We start from the raw sequence: 18,676 nt of genomic DNA on the forward strand, positions 1-18,676 counted from the left end.
ACCCGGGGCCCGAGGCCGCTCTGTGCGGCACGTGGAGTGGGGGCCTTCTTGCCAACAGCGACCACAGCAACGCGGAGGCACCTCTCGTCCCGGTGAGGGACGGAGCGCGGGGGCCGGGCCCGGAGGCCCGGGAGCGTGTTCTCGGTTGCTGACGAGGCCTGGAGGCCAGCCGGCCGGGGGTGATGAGACTTCGACTCTGGAGAGGTCCCGCGCAGGGGAGCGACCTGTGCTGCTTGGGACCTGTGCCAGGAGCAAAGACGGCGCGGCCCAGAGCGTGCAGGCGGGCGCGGAGGGGCCACTTAGTGGCTCTCCCAGAGCCAATCCACCTTCTGGAGTAGGGGGTTGCCGTGCCCCGCTGTTAGTGCCCTTCTTTTAACTGAGGCTTGGGCCCTTTGACTCGAACCCTCCCGTCTCTGGTGCAGGAAAAGGTTCAAAGGCGCCCTCGAAAAGATGCTGAACGCGAGTCCGGGCCTTGCGTGGGTCCCAGTTTCACTGTGACCTTGAGCCTGACCATCTCTGCCTTGGGGAAGGGGTCTGAGGCCATCGGGAGGGTGTGAGCTGTGTCTGTGGGGCTGGGTACAGGCAGATCCTATTGAAGCTGGTGGATCTAGGGGGAGGAAGCATAAAGTACACCTCCGAGATAGAACAACAGTGCTCTGAAGGTTCCCTAGAAAGGGCAGCTCTGTCCAGAGAAGTCACTGAGAACCCAGCTTTTCGTGATATCAGAGGTAGATAATAACCTATTTGCAATTTAAGACTCCTGTGAAAATTGATGCAAAGCTGAACAAAAATTAGATGGAGAGACTAGTTGGTGCCCTGCAGGGAGTATAGTAAGAAATCTAGAATTGATCAAGCCCTTTAAGGGTAGGGTGAGAATTATAATTTAGAGGGAGAGATGGACATGGAATTGTAACCAAAAAAATCTCACTATCACTTACGCACTAGATTCTGCTGGGGATACAGGCTAATCGGACATAGGCATTGCTCCTGGAGTCTCACATCTCTAATGGAGATAAGATGTGGACTCAAGTTTTTAACTGAAATACCAGCTGGAAAGGACAGTTAAAATGCTGAGGAAGGTCAGGAGGGTAGGTCAGAGAAGTAATGGAGGTGAGAGGGTATAATTAAGCCAGGTTTGAAGGCATTATATGAGGAATGCTGAGCAAAGGAGAGAAACCGATCTCAGTCAGCTATACCTAAAAGGAGAGGCCTGTGGCTAGACTGCAGTGGGGGGAAAGGCAGAATCTCTGGGTGGTTTGGCAGGATGCTCCCCGCCCCCCGCCCCCCGCCCTGCTGTCATTGCCTGGCCCTTTTCCTAGTAGCTTCTGATGGATAAGTACCATTACCTCAGGTTTTCAGTGCTTCTTTTCCTTCCTAATCAGAAACCGACCAGAAGGCAAAGTTTTGGAGACAGTGGGTGTGTTTGAGGTGCCAAAACAGAATGGAAAATATGAGACTGGGCAGGTAAGTGCCAGGCTGGGTCATCATCACATTTTCATGGAGTTTCTGCTCTGCAAGTGTCAGAGTGAGCCATAGGCCTGAATGTTACGATTTTCTGCCTTGTCTTTTTCCTGTGTACCTCTTCCCAGTACAGGGCTCCACTTTTAGGAGCAAAAAGGGAAGTGATCCTCATAAAGTGAATTTTACTACCCTGCTTAGGTAGACCAGGCCAGACAGTTTTTTTTTTTTTAAAGATTGGGTTTCTCTTTTTCTTAGCTTTGAGTACTTTTTATGTGTCACTAGGTTCTCTTTCTTTCCAAGTATGGACAGAGATGATTTGAACTATAGTGTGGGGACAGCCAAGTTGCTGACAAATCTGTGAATGTGGTGGATGTTTTGAAGTCAGTGGAGAGAATTTTCAGAAAATCACACCTTTGATCCTTTGAACTGTTTGAGGCTCTTTTTCTGTATCAACTTTGTGGCAGATCCACTGAGATGGATTTAGGGCCCTTGTGGGCTAGGACTTTTTGCTCAGCGTTTTTCCATTCATTTGTGTATATCTACTATGGCCTGGGCATTGTGCATTGGGATAGTCAGAAAGCAGTGCCCTCATGGAGTTCAAGGTCTAGCAAGCAGTTACTGATCTGTAAATGACTCGATGTGCACTGTGCCATGTGGCGGGAGCTCAGGAAGGCCTTCCAAGAGGCCTACGCTGCAGGCTAAAGAATGAATAGAGGTTAGCCAGGTAAAGAACCGGGTGGAATATTCCAAAGTTGGTCTGGGTGGACATAGAGTTCAAGGGAAAGAGTGATGGGACCTTGTGCTGCGTTGCCACTGCCTGTGCCACTAGTGGCCAACCCCACTTGCCTGGACTCGCTGGACTGTGTTCTCATTGAGGCCTCTTTCCTCCCAGCTTTTCCTTCATAGTGTTTTTGGCTACCGAGGTGTCGTCCTGTTTCCCTGGCAGGCCAGACTATATGATCGGGATGTGGCTTCTGCAACTCCTGAAAAGTAAGTTTCCCAGTCATCTGTCTTATAATATCTCCGGAGGAGGCCTGACTCATGGCAAACATACGTAACAGGGGCCCCAGGGGTGAAAACTGTATCCTCTGGGCCTTGGAAACAGCCCCTGAGTACTCCATCACAAAACAGCCATGGAGACAAAGTACCGAATGCCAGTGACAGTCTTAAGCCCAAGCACTCCTGTAAGCCTCCCAGGATGTTTCCAAGATAGTCTCAGTTTTCATTACAAGCCTGTCTTGATTTCTTTCTTTTTTTAAAAGATTTATTTATTTATGCATACAGAATTGTGCAAGGGTGGTGGGAGGATTCACCAGAGATCAGCTGTGTGGATTTCTTAATGTTCAGTTAGACTCTCCCTTGATCTATTGTCATCACTGGAGTACATTGAGGAAAAAAAAAAGATTTCTCTTTCTTAAATGATCCCAGCCTCTGAAATGTGAGAGGAGTGGTGGGGGTATTCTGGGCTCCAGGTACTCAAGGTATCAGCTTGATTTTCTCAAGGTAGCCCCCATCTTCCAAGAGACGTCAGAGAGTAAAGGCAGGAGATGACTCTGTGGCATGGTCTTCACCTCATCGTTTGGTCCAGGTGGGGGTTGACTGGCCAGGATGTCACCGAGCAGGTGCCTGGCCAGTGCTAATGCCAGTTCAGAGCAGGACTAGCATGTTTAAGTAAGGAGACAGTAGGGAGTGGGGCATCACTGCTTCTGTTTCTCTCAGGGTAATCTTGGGCTTCTTTTACCCCACAGAGCAGAGAACCCAGCGGGCCATGGCTCCAAGGAGGTGAAAGGCAAAACTCACACTTACTATCAGGTGCTGATTGATGCCCGAGACTGTCCCCATATAGTAAGTAAGCAAGATGGCTGGGCCTGTGATTTGTCTCCGTGGGAAATGCCTAAATCCTCATGGGAATAAATGGAGGGGAAGGGGCCAAGTAGAGCCCTAACGCAGGGCCCTTCGTCCTCACTACTGGGTATTAAACAAGAAAGGCTCTGACTTGTTTCTTGCCTTAGTCTCAGAGATCTCAGACAGAAGCTGTGACTTTCTTAGCTAACCATGACGACAGCCGGGCCCTCTATGCCATCCCAGGTGAGTAGTGAGCGTCTGAACGGTACCTGTCAAGGAGGGTTCTGGTGTATCTTAAGGAGAGGGTTCTGATGTCCTCTGTCTGTGAGGAGGGCTGGTAGATGCTGAGAGCAGTGGTGCCAGCGGTGTCCCCCCCGTGACAAGCTAGGAATTACCTTTTTCTTTGTAGTCCTGATTCTCTCCTCTCAGGTGAGTTTCACTATCTCTGTCATTCTGTGCCAGGCCTAGACTATGTAAGCCACGAAGACATTCTCCCTTATACATCCACCGATCAAGTTCCCATCCAGCACGAACTCTTTGAAAGATTTCTTCTGTATGACCAGACAAAAGGTAATCTCTCAAGAAGGGAAATTGGAGTGGAGGGCCCTTGCTTTAAGAGAGCAGCATAGAGATAACTCGGAGCTGTTTCCACGTCTGTTTAACCTCTCATTAGACTTGCCACGTAGATAGATCTCTGCCTGGCTCAGGAATGATGGGAAGTGGTTCATGGTTGCCAGTTGGTGGCAGAGGAAGGTCTGAAAACCAGGACCCCGAGTTTCCAGCCATTTTTCTTCCCAGGATGCCACATACCTCCTAAGGGCTTATGCTTAGGCAGAACAGCTCTCTGCCATCTCCCCACCGGTGCTGTGGCTTCATGTTAGGGTGTCTTACTTACCTGGGCCATCCTTGGGAAGGGTTTTCTAGGAAGGATATTTGAAGAGTTGGTGCAGGGCATTGGACTCTGGCCTTGATTAACCAGTGTTTTCTTGCCCAGCACCCCCTTTTGTGGCTCGGGAGACACTACGGGCTTGGCAAGAGAAGAATCATCCCTGGCTTGAGCTCTCTGATGTCCATCGGGAAACAACTGAGAACATTCGAGTCACTGTTATCCCTTTCTACATGGGCATGAGGGTATGTGTCCATATTGGGTCCCTTCCACCAGGTTTAGGCCCCCAGATTCTGTGTGAGGTCCCCAGTGAGACTGCAGGAGTGGGCTTGACATTTATTATTACTTTTTATTTATTTACTTTCTTTTTTGATATTCATTTTTATTTATTCATGCATGAATTGGGTTATGGGCTAGAGGTGTGGGGGTTTCACCTGAGACAGAGTGGGGAGCAGAACAGGCAGGTCCACTGAAATACACTGCTGAGCAGAACAATGGGTGAGACAGGAGAGGTCTGCTGCATCATGTGGGTCGGCTCCCTGGCTGGGGGTTGCAGTCGGGCTATAGTGGCTGAGGATAGCTTGATAGCGCTGAGATTTAACCTCTACCACCAGGGCAGCCCTGGGCTTAAAATTTAAAACACTCACATGTGGTCTGCTTCCAAGTCCTGCTTGTGTTGGGTGGGGTTAGCTGCCTCCTGGCAGTGGCTGACACCAAGATCTCCAGCAGAAAAACCCAAGAAGTCCTTCAGGCAGACTTCTCTCCTGGCCATGTTTGTAAAAGATTTACACATACCTAGATCAGGGTGGGCTGATCTTCACACTTTTATTCATTATTCAGACTTCTATTCAGTTGTTTCTGGCTTGGCTCCAAGCTAGGTCCTGAGAATACAAATAGAAATGAGACACACTGTTCCTGCCTTCCAGGAACTCACAGCTGAGGGAGGACAGCATACAGTTTACTGAGTATTGGATAAGGTTGGGCTGCTCCAACCTTGTTGGGAGGGCCAAGAGAGCAACGGCTTGGGTCTGTAGTGATGGGCTGGCAGGGAGGGGGTTAATAAAAGGAAGAGCCCTGTCGCTGATTGGCAGGTGCCCAGCTCTAGACAATGTGGAGGGCGACCAGGAATAGACCCAGGAAGGCTACCTCCCTGTGAACGTGTTGGCCATTGTCCAGGCATCATCATTCTTCTGGAATACATCTACTCCATTGGAGAGATGATTGGAACACACTAGCTTCTGCGCAATAGGACTTAAAGTCTGATGTTTTTCCCCCTAGGAAGCCCAGAATTCTCATGTCTACTGGGTAAGTGTCTCCCTCCGGGAGAAAGTAAGTGCCTGAGAAGGCAGTTTGGGAGATGGTGTTTACCTCCTTGGGGGGTAGGGGTTGTGCAGTGAAGGTGTCAGCCTTTGTTGTCTTTTGCTTTCCCCAGAATTCTGGGCCGAGGTCTGTTCTTTGTGAAATGTGACTTCTCCTCTCCATTCCACAGTGGCGCTACTGTATTCGCTTGGAGAACCTCGACAGTGATGTGGTACAGCTCCGGGAGCGACACTGGAGGATATTCAGTCTGTCTGGCACCTTGGAGACAGTGCGAGGTCGAGGAGTGGTGGGCAGGGTGAGCATCATCAGGCCAACAAGGCCCAGTTTCTGGTGCTGCCCAGCAGATCTGGGGTGTTGCCAGTGACTTCCTCCTCAGTGGTTTGGGACAGAGGCTTAGTGTCTGAATGCATTGAGATGTTTGTGTTATAAACCTTACAACAACCCTGTGAAGTAGATTCTTAAACCTGTTTTATAGATGAAGAGTAAGGTTGTGAAGTAACTCATGACCCTACAGCTAGGCAGGGCGGTGAGTCTGACAGCAAAGTGTGTGTTGGATGTTTGTTGCCTGCCGTGTCTTCTGTAAAAAGCCTGGATCAAAATCTGCCAGGCGAGCATGTGCCCCTCACCCACTGTTGGTTCTTCCTCTGCCCCTTTACACACGTTCATCCTTGTTAGTCCTTGAATAGATGGGATTTTGCCATTTCTGAACGACCTCACCTTGTCTCCTGAGAAATAGTCACAAGAAGTAGCCAAGGGCCACATTCAACAAGCATTTTACCAAGTCGGTGATGCGTTGGTAAAGCAGGGTGGGATCGTGAGGGCAGGCTTTGCCCTGACTCTGGCTTCAGATGTTGGCTGTGTTGTCTCCTTACTATATAACTTTGGGCAAGTTACTTAACCGAAATCTGTTTCTTATTGTTAACATGGGTATCGCATCTGTTACTTTAGGCTTACAGGAAGGCCAAGGTTTGTAGAACAGGGTGCCTAGTACGTACATACTCAGTAAATGGAGGCCAGAGGGGCACTTAAGATGAGATTGCGCCTAGCATCTTTGCCTGGTGTCTAGACATTCAGCCTGAGATGGTCTCCCCAGAGTGAGAATAAAAGACCCAGGTCGCTGGCCACCCTGTGCGGAGTGGTACCGGCAGGCAGCACGTGGCTGTAGATGGAGAATGTGTGTGACAGCTTTTGCCTGACTCTCACAGGAGCCAGTGTTGTCCAAGGAGCAGCCTGCATTCCAGTACAGCAGCCACGTCTCCCTTCAAGCTTCCAGTGGGCACATGTGGTGAGTGAGCACGCTCCGGGGCAGGGGAGACTTGCTCCACAAACGCTAACTGCAGGTCAGAAAGTGAGAACTCATCACAAACGCATCACTTGTTAAATCCGGGCCAAGTTAAGTCCCGAGATGGCGGCCTATGCGTTGTGCATTGTGTGGGACTGCGCTGATTTTCTGCCTGCCTGTTTTACAGTCCATGATGTTGCTGTGGATTTAGATTTAATGTTACATATTTAGATCTGATACGAGTGAGTCAGACATCAAAGCTTATGTTGAGCTTTTGTTGCCTGTAGTGTCTTTTATAAAGTATGAATTAAAATCTGGTGGTGTAGTTTGGTGTTCTCCCTGGCATATCACTTCCTAACCTAGAAGTGGTGTTGGGTAGTTTATGTGGTGCGCATCCATGGGCCAGTCAGGACAGCTGTTGTTTCCCTTAGGGCTGGGAAGGGCTCTTGGATCTCTGGATTAGCATATCCTCTCATGAGCCAGGCAGGAGATCCCAGTCCTGCCTCATCCTGCTATGGTTCTGCCACTGAGGCCTGGGCTCTTCGGTCCTCAGAGCTCAGTTCTCACCTTCTCTAAGTCAGCTTCTCTCTGACCTGCAGGGGTACGTTCCGCTTTGAGAGGCCTGATGGCTCCCATTTTGATGTCCGGATCCCTCCCTTCTCTCTGGAAAGCAATAAAGATGAGAAGACACCACCTTCAGGCCTTCACTGGTAGGCCAGCTAAGGCCCTGAGTGCTTGGCTCCTGAAGAACAGCTCTTCTCCCACGATTGCTGCAGAACTTTCTCCATCATGGGCCACAATAGGTCTCTTAAATTGTTTGCGCCATTTGAGTGTAGGGTTCTTTTTTTGGGAGGTGGGGCATAACTTTCTTCCAGAAGACCCATGTAGGACTCTTCCAAGTCTGGCCTCCCCCATAAACCCTGCCGACACTGTGTTCCAGTCAACTTTTCCACGAGGAACTGTGTTCAGCTGTCACAGAACTGGAACAGTTTCCTGGCCTGTCAGGCAGCTGTTTGGAATGTGAGGTTTGGTCAATAAACAGTGCACGCTTGGCCACCCTTGCCATTTCTGCCCCGAGGGCTTCAGGCTCCCTTTTTGACTTAATGGAGGCCCTTGATTACTTTCCTTGCTGCTCTACCAGGAATCTGCCCCTTCTACTGGGTTATGAAGCTGGGAGTTGGTTGGGTGTCACCCCAGGTCACTGTGCCTGGATAGGGGCTGGCCTGGACTCTCACCTTGTCATCACTTCTGCCAAGTATAGAGACGGCCAGCATCAGGATGCAAGGAGTGGCCTGGTTCTTACTGCTGGCCAACCACTGGCATCTCTGGCCTTCCAGCCTGGGAGAGGAGTGAGGCAAGCCAGTCTGCTTTGGGCTTGCCCCCTAACACACATCTGTCAAGCATCCAGACTACAAATGGAGAAACTTAGTCAAGGAGCTTAGGCATGAAACTAGCAACCTATTTTCTGAGTTTCTCAAAGGTTTTCCAACAGCCAGAGGTGAGTTGTGCTATATTTTCCCCTGATTCTTAAGATTCCTGCTCCCGCACCACCATAGTGATTGTTAGAGATCATTTCATTCTTGAATTAATATTAAATCTCAGATCCAGCCCTTATATGTTGTCCTTAATCCTCCACCAGGGGGAGCTTGGGTTGCAGGGCAACTGAGTGTAATCAGACTTAATTCTAGGGAGAACAAGGTCAAGCAGTGGACAGAAATTCAGAACTAAGCCCATAGCAACAAGCTGACCAAGGTACACTGATCGTAAGCACAGATCTACCACTGTAGTGTAACAGGATTTTATTAGAAATTAGTGCTTGTTTCCATCTTGTTGAACAACAAAGACCCAGTAATGGTAAATGTGGGTTAACAGCAGGCTTCCAGTGTTGTCAGAAACTGCCAAGTTTGACCTTCAGCCACACTTTTCCCTGGGTTGCCAGGAGTTGAAAAGTTTACACAGCCTGGAGCCACTTTCTGAAGGAGGCTGGGAAGATCAAAATTCCCCAAACCCTTAGTCTATAAAGTATGACCACAGAAGCCAAGATCACTTCAGTGTTAGTATTTTTCTTAAGACTGAAGAGATTTTTCACTCAGGGAGTTAAAAGCTGAGTCCCACACTGTCTGTGCTTTCTCAAGAACTGGTCACCACTGAGCTAACCGAGGACCTAGATATCAAAGCAGTAGCAACTATAGGGGCTGAGGAAGAGAGGTGTTGAAATTCCTCCATGAGGCACAAGGACCTTTGAGTGTTAGATTTCAGGAAAGTGCTTAAGAAACTGGCCACTGGCTCCAGGAGAAAGCATTCTAGTCTCCTAGAGAAAGCCACAAAACCAAAGCCAAAATCAGGCCAAAGCAGTGGATTTGTCTTCATCTTGTTATTCCAGTGAGGGCTGGAAGAACTGTAGTGGATCACCAGGGTGCCTCCCCTGAAAGGCTTATTTATACATTCAAAACTGTCCAACAAGTATAAAACATCTGATTGGAGCTGCATTTCCCCTGGTCCATGTCATTTCAGGTCTGTGCGTTTCTACTTACCCTTGGGCCTGGCATTGTCCACAGACTCTGGGGTCAGCCGTGAGCAACCACTTGGCTATGTAGCAAGAGGACCGGGCGGGTACTGCTGAGTGGCTCTGCTGCCTCAGGCTGCCTGATGAGCTCCCTCCCTGAGGGCGTTCATTCCTTTGGCTATGAATTCAGATACGAAGCCTCTCAAGTGGCAAGCCAAACAAAAGGGAATGAAAGCCAAGCCCTGAAGAGGAACCCATAGAGAGCTGGTGCTTGGCAGCCCCACAGCCAAGTTCCCCAACAAGAAAGGAATGATGGCCTTGAGAGGGCTCAGCTGCTCATACCATCCTGTGTCGAGACTCACGGTGGCAGAGGCGCCAAGCACAGCCAGGGCACAAACCCAGTAGCATGGGCTGGGGAGGTGGACATGTGGCCAAGCAGGGGCCACTACGCCAGCTCCCAGAAGGGCGGAACTCTGTACCAGCGGGCCGAGGCTGACGCACATGCAAGTGTGGGCGCACAACCTTCCTGCTGCAGGCCACGCTGCTTTCACCTCAAGCAGCATCCAGCCCCTCTAATGGCTCTTTGGCTTTATACTCAGGACAGCATGCCTCAGAGCGCAGGGAAAGAGTCAAAAGAAACCCATTCATATTAGGCCCTAGGAGTCTGACTCCAAGATGGAGGGTAAAATGTCCTTCCTCAGAGGGGTGCTCTTAGGCCCTCAGGCCCAATCACACTTTCCTTCCTCATGGCACTTGGACAGCCCTACGAAGTCAGAGCTGGTCAGTCTGAGGTGGTTTTTTTTTTTTTTCCTGCTTCTATTCCTTTCCTCAGATTGATTGTGCAGGAAGAAGGGGCAAAAAAAGACAATGTGGATCAGGGCAGTATACAAGTACCCCGAGGGAAAGTAAAAAAGTGCTTTAAAGAAATAGATCCCAAAGGCATGGAGAAGGGCCAACAGTTCTGCCTCACCTAGGGTAAGGCACCCTGAAGGGGAAGGAGAAAGCCCCACTTCCTTTACTGTTAGATTTAAAACTACTCATTTCCTAGGTTATTTTTAAAAAACCAAGCTCATCAAGCTTGTGCTTAGGAAAAAGGGGGCCCATGTAAGAAACTGGGTTTCCACAGCACAAGGAACCACCTTTCCCACAGGATGAACCCATCCCATGGGCCTCAGCCAGAGTTCTAGGGGAATAGCCCTTCAGTAGAGGAAGGGGTGCTCAGCGAAGCTCTCAGTGGCAGGTGGGAAATTCAGTCCATTTATCCCAGAACTGGAAGCTGCTCCCTGTCAGACAGGCAGAGATGCTGAGCAGAGGGGCTCAGGAATCAGGGCAGAAGCATGTTGTTGCTCCCCTGCTCAGGCCCTCTGACCTCCCAGGCGGGGCCTGTCATGTCTCCAGGTGCTGGAGCAGTCTCAGACAGCAGCAGCAGTGTGGGCTGGCCAAGGGGGCAGGGTTCCCCAGGAGAGGAGACAAGGTGTCCAGTGCTCCGACTGCCCGAGGGTCCTGTCAGTCACGATGGGCAGACTGGTGGCTGAGCTGCCTGTCGTCATAAGTGCTGTAGCGCTTGACATGGATGCGACGGACACGGTCCCGCAGTTCAATGGTCTCCTCGTCTTCACTGGGGGAGGCCTGACTGCGGCTACGGCTTGTGGCCTCCAACAGGGAGTTGTCAGGGACTCGGGGGGTCTCGTAAAGTAGGACATTGAGTGTTTCCTCGTAGATTCGGGCCTCTGGAAATTCTACCTGGAATGTGGGGACAAGAGGACTGAATGAGGTTTCATCCCAAGGATGGAGCACACAGAGAGTGAACTGTCCTGCCCTGTACCTCAGCAAAGTCTTGCAGTCTCTAACATGTGTTGATGGGGCGAGGAGGGAGGGATAAGGCAGATACTCTCCAGGAAGGACAGTCTGCTTGCAGTCTGGCAGGAGGGGGTTAGTTAGCAGAGTATATGTTAAGGATCTTCTGTCAAATCCCTCACTGTGCCTGGCACTGACAATGCAGAGGCAAAGCTGGCTGACTGACCAGAAACACCAGCCATACCACCCAACAGCAGCAGCCAGAGAGATGAGAATGGCTATTTCCACCACATCGTGCTGCTTCACCTAAGAACTTGTAACAGCTGCGTTGCCTAAGAACCTGTTACAGCTGCTGTAAATACATGTCATCTTCATGCTTGCAAAGGAGTAAACTGAGGCCTAAATGGCTCCAGTGGCCTGTCCAAAGTCCTGACATTGATAAATGGTGGAACCAGAACTCAAACCTGAATTGGGGTAACCTCAAACATCTGGTTCTTCCCCTGAAAGCAAGTTACTCACTGCTGGTCAATGGCCCCCTCTACTCTGGGGCTGATAAGGATAAACATTTCTGGGCCCTTCCTGTGGCGCAAAGGCTTAAAAGCGCAGCTTCCTGCAAGTTCAACCCCTGCCCCAAGGTGAGCCACAGGTGCAGCAGACCTCCTGCTGCCCTCAGCAGGGGATGGTGAATCCTCTTACTGCCCCTGCACCTCTGGCATATCCCTCAGTTCTGTATTATATATAAATCAATCAATCAAAAAAAAAAAAAGAACTGGCTTTGTCCTTGTCTTGCGCCATCATGGTGAGTTTGGGGACGGCCAAACTTTCCACCCCTCACTGGTGAAAGGGCCAGTCCAGTCAGGGCTGTGCTGGTGAGCGTGTCCCACTCCTCCCCTGCAAAGCCCCCACACCTTGGTCTGCTTCTTCTCTGTGGCATACACGATAGAGGTGCAGCACACCTCTGCCAGCTTCCGGCCTTGGCCATAGAAGGACCAGCAGCATATCTCATCACCGATGACGTCCTTGATGAAGAGCACACGGCCATTGAAGCGCAGGGACAGCTTGTCAAACAGCTCAATGTTTTTTAGCAGGTGATCGTCAGAATTGCTGAAAAACCCACAAGAGCCAACAGGCCTGAGAATGAGCCTCCAGCACAAGGGAGGGTGGCAGCTGAGCCCCACTCCACTCCACTGCTGCCCTCCCTCAGCAGGAACATTCTTTGCTGTAGGGAGCCACTGAGAGAACATGGCGCTCTGTGCCTGCAGCCTCCTGTGTTCACCTAATTGTGGCCTGTTGCAGACATGGGGTGGGGTAAGGGGCCCAGCTTTGAAGTGTGAGGGCTGGCTTAGGTGTCCCATAAGAATGCTGGGGAAACCCCTGGATGCAGCCTGACATGGCATTACATGTTCAGTCTCGTCTATATCCTAAGGCTCTGTTCTAAGTTCCAAATGCCTCTGCCCTGATTTCCTGTCTACTGTTTTTCTCTCCTGAAATCCAGACCAATACCAGCCCTGTCAGTATGGTGACTTCTCTGGGGTCTTCTCTCTGGCTGCTCAGTCCTCTCAGATGCTGCTGTGGCCTACCCACCCCCTGCCCTGCTGACGGCCACCCTACCTGGTGTAGGAATACTTGTTGTTGCTCCTATTGTACAGCAGCTTCACCACGGGCTGTGAGGGGAGAGTGTGAGGTTAGAACCAGGGCCCCAACATCTCTGCCCGTAGCCCTCAGGGGTTCCTGAGAAGTCCCCCTACCTTGGTGGAGGATTCGATGAGCTTCTCTTCCTCTTTCAGGGATGTGATGATGGGGATGTTGCACACAGGCTGGTACGAGTCCTTCTTGTCCTGGGTGACACAGCCAAGAGTCTTGCTTGAGATCTGCTCACCGTGCTTGGCCAGTCTCCCCAGGAGTTGCCAGAGCCCCTCTACTAAGACCACCCTGCATGCTGAGGACTGTTAGGCAGAGATCAGCAGGACCCTCATAGTTAAAACTGGCAGCTGGCAAGCTGAATGCACTTCCAAAGAACCTAAAATCCAGACTAGGCATATAAGGTAGAAGCAGGGCCTGGTGAGACTGCCTGATAGCCACCCTGCAAACTCACTTGACCTGGGAAACACCTGGGTGTATCTAACTGGGTTCAGTCTCACAAGCACACCTGCCACCAACCTTCCAGGAACAGGGCCCTCACGTCTGAGGAGGGGCCAGCTCCCCACTGCAATAACCTACCACACCTTGGCATACCTGCAGGGCAGTCTGGCACATGTCCACCAGGCCCTGAATGAGGTAATATTTCGCTTCGGCCATCAATTCTTTGATTTCTTGTCGATTTTGAGGGAGGATGATGGTGTCATCGCGGAGGTAATTCAAAATGGTGCCGAAATGCTTTCCACACCGGTCAATGAGGATCCAGCCTAGGGATTCAACAGGTCCCAAGGGTTACTGTTTGCCTCCAGGTACTTCCCAAGCAGGGGCATGCAAAGGCCATGACCAGCCTGGCAGTAAATGGCCAGGAAAGACACACATGAGTGAGGAAGCGGAAGTGGGACAGAAGCTCTTCCTCGCAGGTCCATGGCTGCTCCTCACCCCTGCCTGAAACCAAGGACTCACACACACTTTGGGAGGCAGCCCCCCGGGCTCAGTGGAGGCCCACAGAGCTCTCGGCAACACACAAATGCCAGGCATCTGCCTGGCCACTGCCATCACCCATTATGGGACAAGATCTAGTTCTAAGTGAACACAAAATAAGTATGGATCTTTTCCCCAGTATACTTCATTCCATGTTTACTTTCAAGGACTTCTGAAGCTCTTTTAAGGACTCCAGGTGAACAAGAAAGTGAATCTAGATTCTAGATCTGCCAGGTTAAGCCCCGCCCTGAAAGCACGCCCTCAGGAGGAACTCCTCATCTCCCCCTCAGTCCCCAACAAGTCCTCACCTTCTTTGTCGGTCAGCACCTCCATGCGCCCGCTAAACATTGCCTTGAGCATGGTGTCTTGCCGGGTCAGCGCCCGCACAGTGGTGTAGTACAGGGAACCACCCACGTTGAGTTGCACGTACTTGTTGCCCAGGCCTCCTCCCTTGAAGCCGCTCATCTTGGGCTTGGCCCCAGAGGCTGGGCACAGACAGGTATCCCCCGACATCTCCCGCTGCAGGTAGATCACCACACGGCAGGAAGTCAGTTTGGAAGGTTCCGCCGTGGTGAAAGGTCACAAGAGAGTGGCCGGCGGAAGCCAGAGCCTCATACTCTCAGCACTGTTGAGCAGAAGGGAGAGAAGACAGGAGTCAACAAGAGAAAAGCCCTCATCCCGGAGGAAACCACAGGATAAACAACGACCATCCAGCCATTGCCTCCACAATCGGTCCAAGACTCCCTGGCAGAGATTAAGACCTAAGTCAGTGGCAAGAAAGATGTACTCACTGTTCTCTATGGGACCAGGGTCTGAGCTCAGTGTCCCCAAGTCTAATGTTGGTCACTTAACTACATACCTGAGATGCAGCTCATCTCTAAGCAGCAAAGAGGACAATAAGTGGGCCCTCCCTGGTAGTGCCACGGCTTAAAGCACAGCACCATGAAGCTATCTACAGACACTTCTGCACAAGTTCGATCCCTGGCCTAGGAGGTGACCCAGATGGCGCAGCAGACCTCTCCTGTCTCGCCCAGTGACCCCTCAGCAGTGTACTTCATCAATCTGCCTGTTCTGCTCCCCATTCTGTCTCTGATGAATCCTCTCACCACCCCCGTACCCCTGGACTGTACCCCAGTTCTGTATGCATAAATAATCTTTAAAAAAAAAAAATGAGCCCTTGGAGCCAGTCTGAGATGGCTTGAGGAACAGAAAGAGCAGAGAAACCACCCTTACCGTGGAGACCCACCAGACAGTCCCAGGATCTGGGACTTCTAGCCAAACCTAATCCAGTCGGCCTGGGAGTTTCTCAGGAGCCAAGGACAGGATGCATTTCCTTTCTGGCGATTTCAGACTCAGAAGCAGCCTGCAGCAGAGTTTACTGAGTGTCACCCAGAGCCTGGCTTTGGGAAGGCAAGTAAAAGCAGTTTCATGGGCCCTCATGGGTGGCGCAATGAGTGAAAGCACAGCACTCTCTGAAGCCACTGCCCTACAAGTTGGATCCCCGGCCAGGAGGGTGACCCGCAAGGCACAGCAGACCTCTCCTGACCCGCCCGCTGCTCCCCTCAGCAGTGTACTTCATCGATCTGCCTGTTCCGCTCCCCACTCTGTCTCTGGTGAATCCTCTCACCATCCCACACTTCTATCCTGTACCCCAGTTCTGTAAGCATAATATAAAAAAAAAATAGTTTTAGGAGATCATGGAATGGGCCAGGCTGGAGGAAGCTGGAGTAATTTTGGCGGTGGACACACTGGCTCTAGCTAGGGTTTCCTGACCTCCCCCTTCCCCGGCACCAGTCCTGTCCCAAGTTCCTGAAATTGTCCCCATTTTCTAGGATAGAACAACTACAGGATGGCTATTTTTGCTTCTTCTTCCTGTAAGGGGGCCCAGCCTTCTCTCTTCCTCAGATGCCTCTTAACAAGAAAAGTGAGAAAGACTTAGCAAAGACCAGGTGATCAGTTTAAAAACTAAGTGATTTGGAAACTGAAACACAAACAGGAGTTTGCTGGAGGGAGAAGTGAAGAAAGCAAAGGAGGGCATTTTATCCCTCATGGTTTTTTGTATTGTATGTTTTGGTTTTCTTAAGAATCACTAAAGTGGCCCTTCCTGGTGGCGCAACAGGTTAGGATGCAGAATGGCAAGCCAGCTGCAGCCACTTTAGTGTGAGTTTGATTCCTGCCCCAGAGGTGACCCACATGGTTCAGCAGACCTCTCCTGTCTCGCCTGCTGCTCCCCTCAGCAGTGTACGTCATCCATCTGCCTATTCCGCTCCCCACTCTGTCTCTGTGAATCCTCTCACTGCCCCTGCACTTCTGGCCTGTACCCCAGTTCTGTATGCATAAATAAATAACTCTTTAAAAAAATCACTAAAGTTTACTCACTTAAAAAATAATAGCATTGCATGTGTGCCCTATATCCCAGGTACCAGCCAGGCATGTAGTATTTATTAGGTCATTTAATTTTTTCAGCAATAAAAACAACATTGAGTGTTTACTATGCTAAGCAGTAGGGATAAACAGAGGAAGAGACACTTGTCCTTGTCTTCAAGAAGTTTCAAGAAGCCTCACAATATTAACAAGAATAGAGTCAGAGCTATCATTTATTATGCTCTTGCTATGTGCCAGGAAATGGAGAAAAGACAACAGACATGGCCTCCTGCAGCTTATAGTCTAGTGAGTGAATACAATGGACAAGAAAAAAGGATAAATAAGCAAACAATTCCAAAAGGTGGTAACTGCGATAAAAACAAGAAACAAAATAGGTGCAACATGAGGGACTAGGGAGAAGCCAGAGAAAGTATCTGTTGGAAGATGACATGCCAGCTGACAGAACATTCCAAATGGAAAGTAAATGCAAAGTTCTTTAGTTCTGTTTTTTTTTTTTTTTAAGATTTATTTATTTATGCATACAAGAATTGGGTACAGCCCAGAGGTGCAGGATGGATGGTGAGAGGATTCACCAGAGACAGTGGGGAGCAGAACAGGCAGACTGAAATATGCTGCTGAATAGCAAGCAGGTCAGAAGAGGTCTGCAGCGCCATCTGAGTCACTTCCCTGCCTGGGGTTCAAACTCAGGCTGAAGATAGCTTCATAGTGTTGTGCTTTACTTGCTGCACTACCAGGGAGGGCCTGCAAAGTTCTTTAGTTCTATACAAATTTTGGGGACAGAAATAAGGCCAAGAAGGCTGGCGTATAGAAAGAAGGGGGAAATGTGCCTAATATAAAGACAGGGATGGAAATTATATTAAAAACTTTAGATTTAATACTAATTTCAGTGGGAAGTGATCAGAATGTTTTAATGACAAGAGAGCTATGCTCTGAGTTACTTCTATTTTGAAAAGATCTCTCTGGCTGCTGTACAGAAAAGGGATTGTTAAAGGTGCAAGAGAGGAAACAGGCAGACCAGAGGAAGTGGTAGTCTAGGCCAAGAGATGATGAAGGCTGGAATGCCAGGGTTGAAAATGGAGATAGACAAAAAGAAGTATCTTATTCAATCATTACAACCTGCAAAAGCTGACAGCTGCTCATCCTCTCTTATGAGCACAACCTCAGAAGCAGCGCACTTGTCTTCCCACTCTCTGCTACCCAAACACTGCTTAACACAATGCCACACACATGTTAAAGTAGTTACAGTTAGCTTGTCTGACTCAAATTACCCCTGAAAAGATTTTGGCAGGTCAGGGAGAAAGAATCCAAGAAGGGTCAAGAGCAGGTGCTCTGTAAAGTTCTCAATTCCTTTGACCTCTTGTTCAGGAGACTCATTTAGCTCAAGGATGGAGAATGGGAGCTGAGTGGTCCCCAGCAGGTAGCCAATCAGTAACACGAGAACAGTTGGAGACCACTTCCCCCAACTCCAAAGGAATGAATCCACCCCTTAACAGACTTTAGCAGTTTCCGGTGCATTTTGCGTCTAGCCCCAACGTCCCCTGGATCAAAGAAAATACACATATATATTCTGCCCAAATAAAGGAAATCAAAGGTTGGGCGGTTGCTAACGCAGGAAGACAAATCCAGAGCTAATCTAGTCCTTTCCTATAAGGCAATTGCTTTGAGCCCCTAGATAACGTCAGCTAGGATTCCTTCCAGACCAATGGGCTCCAAGGAATCCTGTGGCAAGTGACGCCCCAGAAAGTAATTCCAGTGAGAATGAAGTTTCCACAGATAGCCTCAATGTTCTTCCTTCCGGACTTTGTGCCTAGATATTTGGGGATGCCTGAGGCTAGGGGCGTAACCGTGTCTCGCTGCAAAGCTAAAGGGCACCCAAGCAGAATAAAGGGCAATCCACCACCGCGGTGGAAAGTGGGGGAATGTGTGGGTGTGTGAGGGTGGGGGATGGGAGGAAGCCGATCTGGGTTATAGAGGGTGGATTGAGCAGAAATCCTAAACGTAAATCTCAGTCTCCATCTAATAGGTCAGGGGAAATTTAGGGAGACCCACCTCTCTGAGGCTACTGCAGTCTTCTCCAGCCCGTAAATCTACTCACTACCGAGAATTCCGGGGCAGACCGATTCTGATACTGACCCCCAGTGGGGGATCTGAGCTCTCCAAGTCCCCTACACCAACCCACGCGTTTTCCCCAAGGCAATTTAAGGGTTCTCTTCCGTCAGCCCGGGTTCGCCATCCCTTCTCTTGGGGCCACGGCAGGCCCTGCTCTCACCGTCCATGGGGGCGCCTCTCTTCTTCGCTGGGTTCCAAGCCCACACCGTGCCGCCCCTTCCCTGTGGCCGCCTGCCTGCCTGCCAGCAGTCCAAGGCTGTGAGCTCACGTCCTCATCCGCGGACTCCGCCCCAAACCTCCGGGGCCCCGGAGCCCAGGCATTACGAGGCGGGGCATGCCCAGCACCCTATTAGGAGGGAGGGAGGAGCCTCCGAAAGTATTCCGCGGGGAGCACAAAGCTACTTCCGGCAGCTCTTCGGGCGCAAAGGCTTCTGGGTCTTGTAGGCGCCGTCCCTCCTCGCGGGCC

General features: G+C 50.4%; 2 protein-coding genes across 3 annotated transcripts; one reads left to right on the forward strand and one right to left on the reverse strand.

Moving 5' to 3' along the window:
• POLDIP2 (polymerase (DNA-directed), delta interacting protein 2) lies at window positions 1–7,847 on the forward strand (the record flags this gene model as incomplete). The annotated part of the gene is made up of 11 exons (XM_012726100.1): window positions 1–92; window positions 1,383–1,464; window positions 2,354–2,451; window positions 3,210–3,306; window positions 3,474–3,549; window positions 3,769–3,876; window positions 4,301–4,437; window positions 5,471–5,497; window positions 5,682–5,807; window positions 6,718–6,797; window positions 7,394–7,847. Coding segments are annotated over 11 exons (1,038 nt in total), but the record flags the coding sequence as incomplete, so codon positions are not given.
• A 711-nt stretch (window positions 7,848–8,558) lies between these two features.
• Window positions 8,559–18,535, reverse strand: TNFAIP1 (tumor necrosis factor, alpha-induced protein 1 (endothelial)). 2 transcript variants are annotated; one of them, XM_012726396.1, is made up of 8 exons: window positions 18,371–18,535; window positions 14,950–15,079; window positions 14,025–14,341; window positions 13,333–13,502; window positions 12,846–12,935; window positions 12,709–12,761; window positions 12,006–12,201; window positions 8,559–11,043 (listed from the first exon to the last, which is right to left on the reverse strand). In XM_012726396.1, exons 3-8 carry the CDS (start codon window positions 14,227–14,229, stop codon window positions 10,807–10,809), a joined length of 951 nt encoding a protein of 316 aa, XP_012581850.1. In that variant the 5' UTR covers window positions 14,230–14,341; window positions 14,950–15,079; window positions 18,371–18,535; the 3' UTR covers window positions 8,559–10,806. The 2 variants fall into 2 exon arrangements, with proteins under 2 accessions (XP_012581850.1, XP_004684926.1); XM_004684869.2 differs by lacking the exon at window positions 14,950–15,079.
• Window positions 18,536–18,676: the final 141 nt, after the last annotated feature.

The sequence above is a fragment of the Condylura cristata genome, unplaced genomic scaffold, assembly GCF_000260355.1.
Source record: "Condylura cristata isolate star-nosed mole 26May11 unplaced genomic scaffold, ConCri1.0 scaffold00017, whole genome shotgun sequence".
Classification (NCBI taxonomy): Eukaryota; Metazoa; Chordata; class Mammalia; order Eulipotyphla; family Talpidae; genus Condylura; species Condylura cristata.